Here is a 19,488-nt window from a genome sequence, read left to right as displayed (position 1 = left end):
TTCCTGTTCTTGGCCTTAATGAAGAAAAATGATGTGCTTCTGCTTTGCTGTGATACTTAAAAGCCTTTTCATCTAAAGAGACCCATAGGCGGTAAACACCAAGATGCTATGATCAAGATTAATCTTTGTGTTTGCGTGAAAATATGTGTGTGTTTGTTGTGTGTGTGAGTGTATGTGTGTGTGTGTGTGTGTGAGAGATACATCGCAAATGGCCAGCTCAAGCTGAGAGACAGTGAAAGAGAATTACAAATGGCACCTGGATCATTGTAAACTAAGATAGCCCAGGTCAATAAAATGATATCATTATCCCACTCTGCTGTAACACATCTCCACATCCCTAACTCACCATCCTCAATGACTCCCTTCCTCCTCCGCATCACAGACAGGGCACAGTTTCATTCAAAAAATCCATCACCAGTAAAATACTGTACACTGAAACTGTCTGATTTGCACTGCTCCTAAAACCACAGCACAGGGGGGAATTATCACACATGTAACTTGTTTTGTGTGATAATTGGCTGCTGAGTCAATACTGCATGCATTCAACATTGCTGTGCTGACAAAAGTGAAGTAAAATGATCTGGAACTAAACTTAAATGCTTTTGGAATTGGAAGATGAATGCAATGTAATTTTCTCACATATCTGTGCATTTGTTATCCTTTTTTAAAAAACTGCAAAAGCTTAACAGAGTGAATAATTATTTGAATTATGCTTATTGTGGTGAGCAGGTGTTCTTCCATCAGAAAAGAAAATCAGATGTTATTATCTCCGTAGTTGCTCCTAGGCAACAATAAGATTACAGTTTTTCTCAGTCGCTTTGGTGCATTTCTCAAATCATATAGAACATGTGCACAACAGTTAGTGCATTTCTCAAAACAATTAGTACAAACTGCACCACATAGCAGAAAACCTGCAAAATGCGTATCTTGCTCAAAATGCTTAGTTTATGCCTCAAAAGCAAATATGTATGCCATTGAAATGGTTAGTGCAATCAAAATGACAAGTCATGATGCCATTGTTTATGTAAAGATAGTCAAACTGTTTTGTTTTGTTGTCAATATGACAGTTTACTCTGTAAGTATTTACAGTAATGCGCAAGGCAGCACTATTTTCTATTTCAAAACTGCAAAGTTATACATTATTGTGTGTGGAGGGGGTTGATTGCAAGATAGTGGATATGTTTCAATGTTTTTTTCTGTTGACAAGACATTGTGACAAAAACAAAGGCTTTTACGGCATTGTGCAAATAAAAAATGACCAATATACAGTAAAACAACCCTTGGTCAGCTGTGCACCACTGTACATCTTTCTATACATCCTGACGTTCCTGTCTGTCAAGTCACATACATTATGCTAGACAGATTATGACAACTAGTTATGACAGCCAGTCCAACACATTTACTGTACATGTAATGACACAAGCGATGAAATAAGGCCAATTTGTTTTTTGGGGTAGGACTATTCAACAGGGAACCAGTATAGTGCATTTTGACCAACATGCCATTGATAAGCAAGTGAAACGTACTTACTTAATGTACTTAAGAGCTTTATTATTTGTTCAAGATGGGGAGAAGCTGCTTTAATGATGTGCACAAGTGATACGATTATTGAGAATTACAATTCTGATCTGAGAACTATGTACTAAAAGTACATAGCCTGTGATGAGAACTTAGACTTAGACCTATTTGGGCTGCTTAGACTATGATATTTTTTAATCAGACAAGATAGATTTTTATGATAAAGTGGCTCACTTCATTGTTAGGAGAAGTATATGTAATTGAATTGATATAAATGAAAGCATAATGACAGTCACATCTGCAGTGTGTATTGAATTGATCCATCAGTAACATGGTGTTCTCCTCTTCCTAGGGTCTCCATACTACTACAGTGCTGCCACACGAGGTGCAGGCCCTGCTGCCACAGCTACTGCCAGCTCCTATGACCGCCATTAACTGCCAGTGAGGAGAATGAGGAGGAGGAGGAGGAGGAAGAGGAGGGTATGAGGGTGATAACACCAGCGTTACTCCAGGAGTACAGAGGATTGGAGAGGAGAGAGAGAGGAGAGTGAAGACACTGTTTGTACGTCCAAACTTACTTCTATGCCATTCTTCATGTTCTGCCTATAGCCTATAGCTCCATTCATGACTTTGTGCTGCCATGTTGAAAGGGTGAGAAACGCAGATGTTTCTTTGCTCTGCATCTTTCTCTCTTCCTCTGGTCTTTCAGCCTTTTGCATTGACCTCCCTGAGATGTGAACTCTGGGGTTTTAGTCTAAATAATAATGAATCTTTCATTGCAAACTCCTCCAGCGTTCAGTCATTGTTTTGTTTACAGTAGAACCTTTATTACTTGAGTTAAGTAATGAATTGAAGAAGCCCTGAAAAAGGTTTATGATTGATTTTGTACTTTTGTCATGTCTTTTTATTTGATGTGTTGGGAAAAGAAAATTGCAAAATGTTCTGTATAGTTTACAACATAAGGAGAGCTGAGTTTTGATTTGGCTGAATGGACAATCTACCACTGGCTAGATTTAGGTTCACTCCCACTCGGGCAGTGATAATGGGGATGATGTGTTCATTGTCTCATCCATGACATAATAGCAACTGCGGTGCCTGTTCTTTAGTTTGTTAAAACCTGCATTTTTAAAACTCTTTACTTTTGTTCATTAATTCCAATCTTCCCGCTCTTTCCTTTTGTTGTTGTTTTGTAATATACTCTTTAAAAGAATATATGTTTGAGTGGTTGTTCATATGATATTTTTCTCAGGTTAGTAAACTGGCACTATTGAAAAGACAGCCTATAGACTTGATTAATTCTGATTCCAAGCTGAGAGAGAGGGAAGGTCATCACTGAATGCAAATTTAGAGTGCCTATGAAATGAAAGCACAACATCAGTACAAATCCTAAACGGAGACGTCAGCATGGACTACAGCGGAATGCTGAACTTCTTCCTCTCGATGTCTACCCAGTTTTCATCTGAAAGGCATGCTTTCCAGAGTGTGCTTGAAAGTCTAACACACTCATATGGGATATACAATAGCATAGGTGTACATTATGTGAAACATGTTCGTGTGTGTTTATGTGTGACTTTCTAATGCTGCACACACACGTAGCAATTTAGGTACAATAATCACCCACACGAAGCACAGTAAACACATCCGGCCAGTAAATAGTGTACAGACACATCTCCCTCTCCCTGTGTACATAGAGGTGATCGGTGTGTGATGTGTATATGTGTGTGTATGCTGGACCTACGACCCAGCCCTCATATTGGGAATGTTGAAATAATTTAAAGATATTTATTGCTGGAGAGGCAGACTAATATATATGCTCTATAGGAGACTTGTTGCCAGTATCCAGTGCCAGTGGCTACATTTGAGCACTGCTCAGTTTTTAAAGGAATAACAGACTCTCATCAGACTTAGCCAGGGTTTGGTAGTGTGTTGTCAAAAGACGTGCCAGTCTCAGCCCCTGTACCCATTCCCAATGACGTTATCAAGCAGACTTACTAGACGTGAAATCATTGTGTGACAAAAACCTCCCCAAAGAAACTGACTCTCCTATAAAGCACAATGACACAATGAGTCAACACTGTTTGTTTTTTTCAATCAATCAACATTTCTATTTCTCTCTTTTTTATAACACTCTCTCTCTCTCTTTCTCTTTTTCAAGTACGTGTACTTTATTTCTGAGTAACTCCTTTCATCTGCAATGCGCTGAGACAATGCACGAAGTGGTGGAGGCCTTACCAAACCCTTTCTGTGTGTCAAAACTGTGTGTCAAAACTGTGAGTGTCTACCACTGTGTGTGTGTGTGTGTGTGTGTACAATTGATGCTGTACAGTATCCATTTCCAACAAAATATCCCCAATCAGAATTGATTGAGAATTCATATTTATTGTAGATGCTAGTGAATGAACACAGAGAAAATGGTGTGATTTATTTAGCTATTGTCCACCCGTGTAAAAACCTTTTTATGTCCGTTTGTTTTTGATACGCTGTGGTCTGCTCAGAGTAGCTTTGAACTGAAGGAGTACTGTGTAGTTTCAATAGCCAATCAGAAGCACCAAAACTGCAATGGAAAGGTTAACAAAAGAAGAGGAAAATAAAAATATATGAGTATATCTTCAGAAAGTGTTAGTTTGATTATTAATCTGTAAAGTAGTTATAGAATGACTTCTTGTGTTTGTAGGCCTAAGTTGCTGCTTGGGCAACTCTAAAGAAACCCTTAATAAAAAATTCACCATAGTGCTACTGGTGAACTTTGTCCTTATCTAACCTTGTAGTTTGAGGCATTATGAACCTGAGGTGCACCAGCTGATATTAAGGACAGTGCCTTTATTTTTTCTACTGAGTCATCCAGTCTTGACCATGTGTCCCTAAAGCAACTGTCTACTCTGTCTACAGAAGGTCACTTATCTATAGACCAATCAATGCCGAGTGAACCACAGCAAACTAATTTGAATTCACAGGATTTAGTATTTCTCTCTTACAAACCAAGGAAACCAGGTTGTTTAAAAGCCTAAACATATGTACACAAGATATTTATATGTTGTCATTATCAAGTTATCATGATATTAATTGGATGCCGTTCAGTTAGTATATCACCACATTTTAGTGGAATGATTAGATGTTGAACAAAGGCATGACTAGGGCCTACCACAGCTAAGATCTGGCCATATACACAATCAAAAAAACAATAATTCTTAAATCTACCCTAGTCTCCAAAATATACACATTTGTATGACCACTTGTACAACTCAACTATCCCACATTAATATACTATATACCTTAGAATATCTGACAAATATCTTTGCAGACCATGTAGAATTATCAATGAGGTTACCAATGCCATTGAGAAGACCTTATTGGTTGAATAAGGTAGATGTGACTATCATTGGCTTAGAAACTTGGCTTGAAACGGACAGCGGTGATTAGCACCCGCCCCTCAGACACTCCCCCACTCGGTTCCTTTGTCCTCTGTGGGTCACGAGTCCCCCCTCCATTCTCTCAGGGGGAATCAAACCTGCTGTGCCATCAAAACCCAACCTTGCCCTGCCTCACCCCCATCACTCTCTCTCATTCACTCTATCTTAATCTCATCAGAGCGCCAGCCTCTGTTCTCTCCTCACCTCTCACGTCTGCCATTTCACATCCAGAGGAACTGTTCCATTGATCACATTTCTTGGAAGGGGAGGGGGGGGGGGGGTCTCTCTTTGCCAATCGGAGGCAAAGGTGCTATTCCCACTACTCCACTTCCTTGGTTAATGCCGGTGATGTCATCTCAATGGCAAAGGAATGTCCTCTTCCTTGATACCCTGTAAAGTCATGTTTGATGTTTGTGCAGAAAGCAAAATCATCATTTCATTGACAAATGGAATATGATATTTGACATCATTATTTAACAATTCTTATCTACATATGTCATATACGTATATTTTCAATGATCCTTGTATTTGGCCAGATGTTCTTGCATGCCTAAGGCAATGTACATTTCCTATTTTATGACGCACTAAATTCCTGTGGGGAAATTTGTACCACAGTGTGCTAAACTTTACAAACGGAAAGTAATTTATAAGAATTTCTAAAGCATACTTTTATACTGAGGTTTGCCCTCAATTGAAGCTCAGCAAGCAATTCTCCCAGTCTGACCATCATGTAGCAATTGAGTCCCTCCACCTAGGTTGGAGGGGCACATAAAAAATAACAAAATCAAAGCAAATATATAAATAAACAAGCTTTCATGAACAATCAATCAAAGTACCTGTTTGCAAGCTTCTCATTGACAGTCAGTGTCTGTATATGAAAAATTATATTTGTCAGCTTCTAGACAAATGGTTCAAAAAGAGTTTGAGGTCAGATTCAAGATTAAGGTGAAAATCTACAGCATGTCAAATAGACTCAAATAGACTGCGCTGGTTGCTGGGCATAACATAAGTGCCATTACTAATTTCCATTTAGTTGTATTTAGACACACAGACTGTACTGCAACCTGTACAGAGACCCTCTTCAGAGGATCCCCCCTGAGTGCAACATCTGATCTACCCCTGGATGAGGATTAACAGATCAGAGACTGATCAGTCTACAGGAACACTTTCTGGTCCCAAAATAAACATGCAAAGATGTCTGCCATTATAGTGAGGGCTTTACTGTCTTAAACTCTGTAGTTACCCTCTACGACTCCTAATATTTTGAAATGACATGCTCATCTGCCAAGGGTTCCAAAAGCAAAAGAAAAGTGTGAGTATTTGGTAATGACCTTATAGTGGCCTTTTGCATACAATCTGAGAATCCGTGTGGATTACAACACTCCTTCACCCCTTGGTGTTGGTATTCTTTCTTTTCTACTTTCTTTTTTTAACAAACAGTGAAGTTTTTGGTATATTAGTGGTTTGAAAAGTGGAAATAGTGCATTATTGCCAAGAGAATTTTAACAAATTACAGAAATAAACAACATATCTACTGTATAGCATCCACCAAAGCCTGACATGGCCATTTAACAAATTCAGTACAAGTAAAAAGCTAAAATCAACTAACCAATAATGCCAGGTGTCAAATGCAGAAATGCCTTCAAACAGATGGAGGAATGAAGAAACTATAAAATAAACAGGAGTAAATGAAAGAATGCTTCTTCGAGAATTGTGTATGTTTTTTATTCAATTTTCTAGTGGTTATGAAAAAGAAAAAAAATCATTGGTGTGTTTTTGCTCTCTTGTGTGTTGTGTCTTGTCTTAATATTTGAATGTATCGACTGCAGTGCCAATTTGCCAAAGATACCATTTCCTTTGAGTTCATTTTAAATTTCTTTGTTCATTTTTAGTTTATGTTTCTGGGATTTATTTTTTTCACACATGGTAAACAATTGTGACTTTGATATTATGCTTTTAATTTTTGTAAGCTTATTGTTACTGTTAATATTCTTCTTGTTATTATTACTGTTGTGGATGATAATTATTATGGTTTGTCACGTTTACAGGATGGCATCTCTCCACAGCTCTGTTCAGAGCAGGGCGTGTTGACTAATCAGTGTATGTGCATCTGTCCCCCAGAGTGACTGTCCCCCAGTGAATTATCTTTCTCTGTACTTGTCAAGTGAATCTTAAGGAGTAATTATTTGTAAATATTTACCATAATTTTATTGGTTCTCCAGAATAAAAGTAATTTTTTAAGTTCACAGAGATTCGTGTAGTTATTTTAATATGCTTTTATGCTCCACCACCACACTTGAACCACACTAGCTTTTGATTTTGGATCTAGTGTCACTTGCTTCATCATGATATCATTGAATGTCTTGTTAGACATCAGTCTGTAGAATCTGGAGTGTCACACCATATGAAAATAAATATCAGAAGGTGACTAAATTCCCTTGTATCTTCCTGTTAAGCTTGACTTGAACACTGCCCCATAGGAGCCAGACGTTGAAACACATTTCTTGCCATAGAAAGATCATTGCATTCTTCCCCCAAAAGATAACCAAAGTTACAAGTACTTTATGAGTTATTTGGTGTTAGTGATTCTTATCCTGAGCACAATAGACTTATTGCTATTCAAAGCAGTTCATAATTTTGTAAGCTCTAATTATGGCATTCTACATTTTTGAACTTTAGAACTGTTGTCTGAAATTCAACGTGTTCATAATTTTTGTTCTTACAAAAGTAACTCCCTATTCATTATCTGGATCCTATACACATGTACACAGGCAATGGGCCTTCCAAATCGTGCACGCACGCACACATGCACGCACGCCTCACACACACACATGCTCACTAGTTTTGGAGCAAATGTTTGCCTTAAATTAAGCTTATTGATTTTGTGGGGTTTTGTGTTGCAGAATCTGAGCCATTAGAAGGTGACAAACATCACTTTGTTCTGAATAATGTAGAGACAACAGGTGAAGAACACATGCAACTATAAAGCAAATCATTTCAGTCATCATAATCCCCAGTGCAAAGGTTACAGTTCATATGGGTTGTGTGAGTTTATGGTGTGGAATGAGCAGATAGTGGCAACAAACACAATCACCCAAAGGACTTGCTGAGACTTCACTAATGGGGAGACGTTGGTGTTTTAGCCAGCTGGTGAGGATGACACACGTGGGAAGAGCAGCTAAATTGAACAGATTAACAGCAGAAAGAAGTCTGACTTGGACCTGACACAATGCAATGTCTCATCACAATGATGATGAAAGTGTATAGTTTTGAACTGTGTGTAAAACTGCCACAGCATTCACCATAAACATCCGACTTGTTTACAAATCTCTAATATCCCTCAAACACAAATGGAACATATTTCCCCACTAAGGAGTTATATTGATGTGAGACAGTAGATACAGTATTGAGTGGTGTAAACCTGGGGCATACAACCCTCCTTTGACCAAACTAGCGTCCAACTGCACTGCGACAGCCCTGTGCCTGCTGCCCTGTGCCCTGTGCCCTGCCCTGCGTCTTCATCCTCAGAGACAGATTGATCTGCTGGCCGGCCCTGGGGCCCCCTCAGCCCCCTGCCTCGCTGCAGGAGAACGACCCAGGCCTTGGCAGGGCTCTTGGCTTGTGGCCCAGGCCTTGGGGAGCAGGGGTGAAAAGGACATGATAATGGACCACAAGCAGCAACACAACTCTCATACACCATACATACATGAAAAACAGTTCACACCCAGCTTGATACATGAGCAGCCCCAGCCAGTGTTTGGATGGGTGCCAGGGTTTCCAAACACACACATGCACACTCCCTCTGCTCTGGGTCTTTGCCCAGACTCCCAGGTTGGTAGCGCTGTGCAGACAGGCGATAGTGCCAGTGTTTCAGTGCGTGCCCAGTCAAGTGTGGCACAGCCTGTGGCATAGCGAGGGTAGTCCGCAGAGTTTGGGTCAGTGCCCACTACATGTCACCTGCCGATGGCATAAACTGATGGGTGGAGGGGGGAGGGGAGGGCTGCCTGCCCCTGGAGATGACCAGAGGAGGACAGTGGGCAAAAGGAAGCAGCAGTGGTGGGTATTCTGGTGCATATTCATCATTTAAAGATCATACAGATGTGCAGATGGTGTCTTCCAGTTATTTACAGTACTGGCATTTACAGACATTATTTTACATGGGCTTTTGGTGGTATTCTTTGTAGTGATATTTCATTATGGCTGGCACTGCCAGACAGCACAGACTCCAATTCTCCACAGGGGTTGGTAAACAATGAAGACTACAGCTAATGAACACACATGCTGGTGAGACAGTAGAGGTGCTCAGAAACGTCAAGAGGTTTGAGGTTTATGAGGTTTATAATAAAACTCCACAAGAAGGAAGCAATTCTTTTCTGTAGATCAATTAATTCTGTATTTTAAAGTGACTAGTGTAGGTCATTCAGTTCATCTCTCAAGGTCTTGCACACAAAGTTGACTAAGACCAATCTACTATCAATGTATTTATTAATTATAACTAACTTTTATCCTCTGCCTCTGCTTACATGTCTGATGGAGAAAGAAGAAGACAACTGTAGTTAGAGGGCAGGAAGTCATACAAATTAGCGTCACTCACAGCAATACCGATTTTAGCCTGTGTGCCTTTATGTATGTATGTGCGCACACACACACACACACACACACACACACACACACACACACACACACACACACAAACACACAATACATATGTTCTCATACAGCATCAGGGTAATTGCTCAAGGGGGTCTAGAGAAGGGGCAGAGAGTCAAAGAGTTAAAAAACAAATGGCAAACATAATATGTATATGTTCATAATTGATGTGCATCAACACATGTGCATTAACATGGTAAATATAAAAATACTGTTTTCACAAAACACACGACACACACACACACACACACACACACACACACACACACACACACACAGCACTCTTCTTACCAGAGACCTGAGGAGCAAGAGAGGTTCTCTTCAGACAGAACATCAAACTTTAATTAGTTTCAAAAAGAATGGGAGAGAGAGGAGAAAAGTGGAAGAGAGAGAAAGTTTTTCCTTCCAGCACATGGACATCTGAAACACTAAATATGGCCCCACAGCCTTATTAAATGATTCAATAATTTGTTGAAGCTCACATACCAGTTAAATAAAATAATTTATTCATAGTCTATTTTTGTTAGTGATTGTATTCTGTGTAAACACAGTAATTACTAAAACAATTCCCTTGTGGAAATTGCAGTAAATCGCAAGAGACAATTTCTCACGTTGAGCACACAAATGTGTGTGTCGTTTATTTTATAGGAAAAACACTGGCGCTGTCCAGCAACAAAACAGGCATGGGGCTACACGTCATCACACATTTATAACATTTAAAGGGCCAGCGATCCCTGAACTGTCATACTTATATGAAGTAACTACAGAAAGAACAAAGTGCTGCGTTTAATACGAATGGTGTGTAGAACCACACTTAAAGGGACACCAGGCAACATTTTCGTGTTAATTAATCATCTTCGTAAGTCGGTATATGGTTAAATGACTCATTACAGGGCGAATGAAGACTCTCTCGCCCCTACTGCCTGTAGGAAGAATATCCCACTTGCAAGTTCAGTGTATCGTACCCGCCGACCGTAGCAGGATCAGTTTTACATCTTGCATCCACAGCACAGAGGCAGGCTAACGAAACGCTAGCGATTGTTGCAAAGGTGTGTATAATGGCAGAGCCGGCGAAGAAGCAGCGAAAACTCTTGACGGAAGATGCAAAGAAAAGGAAAAGAGCTTCAGACCGAGCGAGGGGGAGTTTCGTAGAGAAAAAGCATCAGGCTTGCCTGGTGTCCCTTTAATAACAAAGGTGAATTATGCATGTCACATTCATTACACCCTCTTGGTTTACACATGGATTTAAGCTTATGGACACTCCTGAATCCCTTATTTTGAGTCATATAAGCCATATTATGAGGGGTTTTTTTCAGTGAATTTCCGTCAACGATTCTCGGGACACTGAAAGACTGGGCTGCACCGGACCCACCAAAAGGAGGGTAGGCTGGATACAGTCTTCTGTGAATATCTCGAGAACCATAGGGCCTAGGACGACCAACTTTTTTTCACATGTTGGTCTCAAGGGGCCATGTCAATCCATCCCGGATGCCTAGGATGACCAAATTATTTTGTATGTTGGTCTCCACGGGTCATGTTAACACATTCCATATCCACTCATTTGAGGTACAGTATAGCGCCACCTAGTTAGAAATGAACAGAGGTGGAAAAAGTACGAAAATATTGTACTCAAGTAAAAGTACCAATACCTTGATGAAATATTACTCAAGTACAAGTTAAAATACCGATCTGAAAATGTACTTAAGTAAAAGTAAAAAGTAGTTCATTTAAAATGTACTTTAAGTAAAAGTTATTTAGTTACTTTTTGGGGGGGTACCAGAAAAAACAGTTTTACCAAAGACTTTCTAATGAGGAGATACAGCACTCAAAAAATCCTCCATAGTAATGCATTGGGTTAGTTTGTAACGCCAGTTGTCTACAAATATCACAACCCTTCCGCGGCAAAACGTCAACACGTGAATACATTGAGCCAATCATGTGGTGTGTAGTAAAATACATTGAGCCAATCATGTGGTGTGCTGTGAAGACATTGTGCCAATCATCTGTTGTGATCTCGCTGCTGGAGCAAGATTGGTGTCGTGAAGCCTTACGCACACGCATTTCTGCCGAAATAGATGCACGATAAGTGCTCAAAAAGTGTTGCAATATGGCCGCCGAGTGGAGGTACTTGCCTGAAAAGGACTTTGGTCCTAGTTCGAGTTGCTGCAGCCAGCAGCTAAGGCAGCCATGTTCATGCTCCCAGTGTGTAGTGCTGTAGCTGCAGCAACTCGAGCTAGGTAAAACCGATTGTTTCAGTTTTGTTCATACCGACAGTACTCGGTGACGTTGAGAAATGGAGATCTATGTGAAAAATCACCGGATTCCTCCTTTAAGTTTGAGCAGTAGTTGATTTTCAAAGTTAGTTGCACTCATCCTTGGGTCGCTTTGCAGTGAACAGTAATCCAGCACAACTGAAAAGCCCCTCACAGGCAGCTGAGGCAGGCAGGCCAATGTTGAGTTGCAGAGAGTTTTTTTTATATTTGGAAACAAGCAGAAGGTTCAGCAGATTAAAGGGCGTCGAACTGGGGGGGAGAGTGGGAAGTATAGGGCCCCAATGGAGGAGCGGGCCCTTGAAAAGTGGAATACGGGGGGTACAACATTTTCACCAGACATTAGTAATAGCTCAGGTAATCCACACATAAAAAAATCCAAACAACTCCATAAGTAGAGTCATGTGTAATGAAGTGGAATAATACAGGGAAAAAGTATTGATCAAGCTAAGAAAAAGCACTAAGGCAAGGAAAGGGAAGGAACGAGCTGGGAATCTGTAAGTAGTTAGAGAGCCGTTATCCTTTCTATCTGTGCAAATTAATATAAGCTTGGTTAGTAGCCTATACATATTGATGGGCTATAAAAAGGTTTTTCATTACCAAGGTGTCACACAAGAAACATTTCATGATGGATAAAAGCAAAAAGCTCTCCCAAGACCTTTGCAACCTTATTGTTCCAAAACATATCAATGAAACTGATTACAGATGCATTTCAAAACTTCAGAATCTTCAGTAAGCAGCATGGGAGCGAGTGGAAGAAACATCACTGCATCATCAACCGGCCATGCACAGGATCTCCTCGCAATATTTCTGACCAGGGAGTCAGAAGGATAGTCAATTCCAAGAGCCAAAGACCACTCGGAGAAAGCTCCAGAAAGACTTGAAGGCAGCCAATTCAATTAAATTCAATTAAACTGTTCTGGAAGTAACTAAAGATCAGGATGCACAAGAGGGACCCCTGGAATCTGTTTAGAACAATGGGCCAAAATCACACCTGATGCACTAATAAGTTTTGTCATACAGGAAATGTCTTGAAGCTGTCTTCACAAACAAAGGCTTTTCCACAAAGTATTGAAGAAATTTCAGTAGGCACGTTCAATACTTTTTTCCTGTGTCATTCCAGTTTAATACACATAACTCTTACAGTATGTTTGGATTTGTTATATGTGTGTTAATATAATGTGTGGTGAACATTTCAAATAGACTCACTGGAAGTTTGGGCTAATTACTGAAAAAAAAAATAAGCGTTCAATACTTATTTCCACCACTTTCCATCACTTTCAGAAAGACTGCATGGCGCCAGCTTGATTCATGTCCTGTTGTAGGCTACATGCTGATCATTATCACTAGGCTAGTGGTTTAGGGCGCGATTTTTTTTCTCTCCCTTTCTGTTTTCGTTAGTCTTAACTTTTTTTTTTACTCAAGTAACAGATGGGATTTTTTTATGTAGCGAAGTACAATACGTCACTCAAAATGTAATCAAGTAAAATTTAAAATACCGATTTTATAAACTACTTAAAAAATACAGAAAAACTACTCAATACAGTAACGTGAGTAAATGTATTTCGTTACTTTCCACCTCTGGAAATGAAAAGGCAAAAGCTAGGCAGTGTAATTGCAGGTATCTTTGGCTGACACACTCACACACACAGGCACGCACACACACACACAAACACACCTACACGCATACATACGCACTCACACACACACACACACACTGACACACACACACACACACACACACACACACACACACACACACACACACACACACACACACACACACACACACACAAGCAGGCACACAGACACACACACACTCACAAGCAAACCCACACACACACACACACAAACACACAGAAGCACACATATACACAAAAACACACACACATATACACACACTATGCACACACTCATTTATATACACAAAAGTAGGGTATGGAGATGGAGACAAATTGACAAGTGTGATTTATTTTTGCGGAGAGAATGTGCAGGACTGGGCAGCGGTCATATTTTGTACCGCTTTGCGGTACATCTCATTTGAATAGTTTCTATTCTGTCTTTCTAAAAATTATTTCTTTCACTGTTTTCAAGCATAACCAAGTCTTTGGATTTATCAAACATGCAGGTCAAATGAAAACAATCTGAATGAATTTGTAATAAACTGTATCATTTAAAAAAGGTGGTGAACAAGTTGAACTTCTCAAAGAATTGCCACTCAATGTTCTCACACATGTTTTCACACAATTGTCATGGGGTGCTTTCCATTAGATAATTTCTCAATCCATGTCAAACCAAGCTATTAGGCTAACTGAAATAAAACCATGCCAATCTCTATGAATGGTGAAGGGTATGTGATGATGTGGGGCTATTTTAATTCCAAAGGCCTGGGGAACTTTATCAGGATGCATAGTATCCTGGATCCAAGAAATAACTGGCCTTTAAAAATAAACATCCGCCTGCCTCTATGGGAATTTAACATAGGGGTGTACTTACTTATGCCCCCTGTATTTTAAGAAAGACCATTTATTTATTTACGATACATTATTCATTCACAAAAATAATGATGTCCTTAAAGGTTGGATTTTTCCTAATTTAGGCATTAAGATCAATTTCCAAAAGGTATTTTTTTATTCCTCTTTTAAGTCAACTTCAGCATATGTACAGGGTATGTAAACTTATGAGCACAACTGTAGATGACATATTATCTCCTGAACCTACACAGAAATGTTCATAGAGCTAATCATGTTTTTTTAAATCATGAAATGTTGCTTTCACCCAATACAGTGGATGCTGTAAACCTATGTGTTCTTGTTCGATTTGTTCTTGTTTTTCTTTGATAATCATATTTATTTACACATTTAGGTTTAGTAGGTTTAGTTTGCTTGGTGCAGTTTAGTTTAGGTTTAGTAGGTTTAGTTTGCTTGGTGCAGTTTAGTTTAGGTTTAGTACAGTAGGTTTAGTTTGTGGTGCTTGGAGCAGTGGCACATGTAGGGCACAGTTGTTGGCCTGCTTTATGTGAGTACCAGGTAGACTCATCAGGTAGCGCATTCTACTGTAACCGATAGAGTGGAAGCCTGCGGATGTGCATTGAGGTGAAGATGTGGTAAGAACAGGGTGGACGGAACACTGGACACTGTAGCATACTTGTTTTGTGTCGGTGCTGCGGTTTCATACACCATTACACTCATCAGCGGCCACAAAGCTCCACAGTTCTCTCACTCTCTTCCTCTCTGTTTACACAGAGGCTCACTTTTAAACATGATACACTGTGGGTGAAATGGTCAATTCACAGAGCCCAAAATCCAACCAATTCTGCCTTGACGTCTGTGATCAAACTGTGCTGAAAGACTGATCTAAACAAGGGTAAAGACATTTGTTTTAAAGTATATTTTAATTGGAGTGAGCAGCACGTTTTTCCATCCAACCCCAGCATTAACTGCTTAGCACAGCTGGGCATATGAAAAACAAGCAAACAGAACTCAAAGCTGAAGATCAGGTCAAGTGAGTTCATCAAGTCCCAGTCCTGGATAACAATGTCCCCATGATGATGCATGGTGGTGGCACCATCATGCCATGCCATTGCATCTGGGCAGGCTCTTAAAGACAATTTGTCTCATACATCTCAGGTGGCACATAACCTTGGACTGACCCAGGACAGACATTCACCTTACAGCATGGCCACACTTAGCTAGGCCACAGGTGGCTCTGTTTTCATAATGGGATATTATTATTATTATTATGTGACTTCATGGAGAAACATGAAACATAGAAATGTAAAAAGTGACGGTGTCAAAGTCATGTGTTCACTGTATGAGAATCTCTACCCTGTCATGTAACGGTCTATGTGTGTGCTAGAATGTAATTGGAATATTTCAGACTTGATGAACTAATAGGAAACTAATGCCAAATATGTTAGACCACCCCAAAACCACCACCACCACCACACACACACACACACACACACACACACACACACACACACACACACACTTTCTCGTGGTGCTTGTAAAACTGACACTCAAGAGGGCCAAAAAAATAAAGCGGGAGAAAAAGAGGAGAATGAACTGACAGGGTTTCACCCAGCACTCTCTCCCCCTCCCTCTTCTCCTTCTCCCACTGGGTTTGTCTCTCAACATCGTGCCATGATGAATGGCCCTGTCTAAAGAAACTCACCCAAGACCCAATTAGAGAGGAGAGAGAAAGGGTGAGAGAGAGAGAGAGAGAGAAACAGAGTGCAGGAACATGAGCAGTAAAGGGTTTTAAAAAATTAGCTCTTCCTCCTACCACCTTCTTGAAGTGTTTACACTTTCATCTGACTCTTGTACTGACCTCTTTTACCCCTCCAACACAGACAGAGAGAAAGAGAGAATGAGAGAGAGAGAAAAAAGAGAGAGAGAAAAGCAGAGATTGGAATCCTTTGTGAAATGGATCGGGAGGTTGTTTGGCAGTGAAGAGCATTCTTATTTTTTATTTATTAACTTTTTTCTTTCTCTCCTCTCTCCGCTCAATTTCCTCAGGGGTTTTGTCATTTTGTTGTGTTTGTTCTCGGTGTACAAGAGGGATTTCAGTGTGTGTGTGTGTGTTTATCGGTGGACTGTCACTCTTGTGGGACAGAGACACTCAGAGGGCTCAGACTCTTAACCTCGTCAGCTGATCTTGAGAGTGTTGTGACAGGAAGGACACACACGCAGCCAGACACCACGACCTGCTCCCTCTTCCCACACACACACACACACACACACACACACACACACACACACACACACACAGAGACACACACACAGAGAGACACACACACACATCCCCCTCACAAACACATCTCTCCCTCCGGCTCCACAGCGCTGCATGTCTCCATGCCACATGCTTGCTCCCTCAGCTCTCCACCTCTCCCATCACAGACCTCTGTCTCTCCACCCACGCACCTTTCTCCTTCTGTCTGCTCCATCCCTCCAACCCCTGGCACCTTGTTTTGTCCACTCTGCTGTTCTTTGTCTTTTGGGGCGGCGCACTGAGAGAATGACAAAAATGAGAACTGGAGGTAGCATAGCAGACGTGCAGGACAATACAACACACTTCTCTTTAATATGAGACATGTAACGCAGAAGCACATTCATACAAAACAAAGGGTCAACCATGCCAAAGGTGACTCATGAAATATCTGGAAATATCTGGTAAATATTTAGTGGACACTGCCAGGCAGTACCTACAGAGACGTTACCACCTATTTTGCGAGACCCAAAATATTATGATGGGTAAAGGCCTCCAGGTTTTTAGAAATGTTGTTGATGTTTAATGTTGATGTTTGATGTTTAAGTTTGAAAGACTAACCTGTTAGATGTAGACTATCTGCACTGAAGAAAGGATTTCCAGGCTGTGCAGGGATGTCATCATCTGAGAAAGAGAGAGAGAGAGAGTCCTACAAAATGCAGGCCAGCTGATTATTTGTTTGTTAGATGTTTAAAACAGGATTGAATAAATCCTGTTACTTTTAATGTCTTTGTTAATCCTCTGTAGCAAAAACTATCCTTCAAGCATTAATTTCTGCCAGTGCTGCACCCAGAATTTGAATTTAGAAATTGCAGTGGAAGAAAGAGAAGTAACTGAATGAGAAAGAGTAAGAGAGGGAGAGACAAGGAGCAGGAGGAAGAGAGGAGAGGGCTAGAGAGCAAGGGTGACAGCACAATTAAGGTTTTTAATTCTCTGCTTGAGTGAGTTAGGCCAGTCTTTATGATAATTAGGAGTCCTCTAGTGTCATAAATCTCCCTGCATGTCTGTCTCTTTCCTTCTCTCAATGTGCATACAAACACACAGACACAGACACGCACGCACACACACACTTTCAAGAACATCTTCAAATTACACAATAAGAGGTAAAACATTTTTTTCACATTTACTGATATTAGATGAAACGCGCACAAGGGAGCAAGATTTCTAAAGAACATCAGAAAACGATCAAAAAATCTTTGTCATAAAAAAACATTTTTACTTTTTTTGAAACAACCCACTCAAACAAACAACAAGCCCAACTCCTGACCCATATCCTTAGACTACACAATCCTTTGGAAGAGGGAGGATGGCTCTTGCACCATCCCAACAGCAGGCTTTGAAACTGACATTTCAAAATTGTTTATCCCATATTTAATGCAAATCAGACTCTCCGTTCAAAGGAATATTTTAGATAATAAAAAATGAAAATGCCATGGACAACATTGTGATGAAACAATCATTGCCAACAAGCATTTGTGTAGCACTTAATGACACCTGCATCTGTCAATAGGTTGTTTGGCCCACTCTCCCTGAGTAGGCCAAGGTACAACTGGAGTTAGGCTAGTGAAACATGCTGAATGACAATAAATTGATTGAATTGAATTGAGTGAGACTTCTGACTTCCAATGTCTCAGCTCTGTCATAGTTTTCAATAGGAGTCACATCTCAAGGCCCAAGCGCAAGTGCGTTGAGTTGTGCGTTTTAAGTCATTATCCTGTGGAAAGATGCATTAGGCATGAGACAGAGCTTTCTGAAATGTCTCAACCCAGGATGCCTTCTATTCTTGAGATTTCACTGTGCCCTGTACAGATTCAAGTCCATGCCAGACGCAGTAAAGCAGGACATAACCCAGCCTCCATGTCTCACAGTATGTTCTTTTCTTTGAAAGTTTTTTTTTATTTTGTTCATGTGAACATACTGGAGCTGATGTGATTTGCCAAAAAGCTACAGTTTTCCCTCATCAGTCCAAAAGTCATTTCTCCCAGAAGGATTGTGAATTAACAATTTTAATCACTTCCAGTCTGGCTTTTTAAATATTTTTCACTCATCATCCTCCGGGGAGCCCACAGTTGTCCAGAAAGCTACCAATGACGCGATCAGACACAACGGTATGATCACTCTAACATTTTTGTTCAGGCCATTTTAGAATATCTACGTAAAATAAGTAGTAAATTCTGTAAAGGCATTGTTCTATTTTCTGATGAACTTTCTTAGACTATAACAGAAATAGACTCACATCTGTCACGGAGCAGACAGAACTCACATATATTAGAAATATGTATTGTGTACAGGTTTGGACATGACTGTGCATGCGTGTGTTATGTACGGAACACCAGAGATGTCATTGCAAGATATTCTTTTGTGTATATCCAGAGAATGTGCGCTCATTTTACTAAATCATGCTCACATTTGACTAGATTGTGTTCGCAATTTAGTAAATTGTGCACACATTTTACTAAATTGAGCACACGTTTCACATAATTGTGCCCACGTTTTACTAAATCATGTGCATGTTTTACTGAATAGTGCACTTTTGTCGAATGAGCACACAACTTAGTAAAATCAGTGTAGGCCTACTATTTACTTCTAAACTTTTTTAGAAGTAAATAGTAGGCCTACTTTTACCTTTTACTAAACTTCTTAATCCAGACTTGTCACAAACACAAACAGAATAATTCAACGATGATGGTTACAGCATAGGGTTCTGTTGTTTGGTAACTCAATCTACTGCTGGTCTGACATATGAGCAGCTCTCAGCTGGACTCAGTTCTGGCCATGCACTGTCCACACACACTCAATCCTGTCTTTATCTCCAATACTAATAAAGGAACACAAAGTCCAGCAGTGTATTTTGTACGTTTCAATTCAGC

At 40.1% G+C, this 19,488-nt stretch overlaps 1 protein-coding gene and 1 long non-coding RNA gene across 6 annotated transcripts in view; one reads left to right on the top strand and one right to left on the bottom strand.

Annotated features, from left to right (window-relative positions):
* The window catches only part of pax5 (paired box 5), a 37,591-nt gene extending 32,419 nt beyond the window's left edge, over positions 1-5,172 (top strand). For 4 of the 5 annotated variants that reach the window (XM_048243832.1, XM_048243816.1, XM_048243825.1 and 1 more), the window contains exon 11: positions 1,871-5,172. In XM_048243832.1, the coding sequence (XP_048099789.1) occupies positions 1,871-1,953 (83 nt within the window). In that variant the 3' untranslated portion in view covers positions 1,954-5,172. The remainder of the gene's footprint in view (positions 1-1,870) is intronic. The other variant, XR_007193562.1, reaches the window with a different exon arrangement.
* A 75-nt stretch (positions 5,173-5,247) lies between these two features.
* On the bottom strand, positions 5,248-16,838 carry LOC125294997. Its single transcript, XR_007193615.1, has 3 exons — positions 16,774-16,838; positions 5,596-5,679; positions 5,248-5,318 (listed from the first exon to the last, which is right to left on the bottom strand). It is a non-coding gene; the product is annotated as an uncharacterized LOC125294997 (long non-coding RNA).
* Positions 16,839-19,488: the final 2,650 nt, after the last annotated feature.

Source organism: Alosa alosa, chromosome 1, assembly GCF_017589495.1.
Source record: "Alosa alosa isolate M-15738 ecotype Scorff River chromosome 1, AALO_Geno_1.1, whole genome shotgun sequence".
Taxonomy (NCBI): domain Eukaryota; kingdom Metazoa; phylum Chordata; class Actinopteri; order Clupeiformes; family Clupeidae; genus Alosa; species Alosa alosa.
This window is presented reverse-complemented; position numbering and strand designations above follow the sequence as displayed.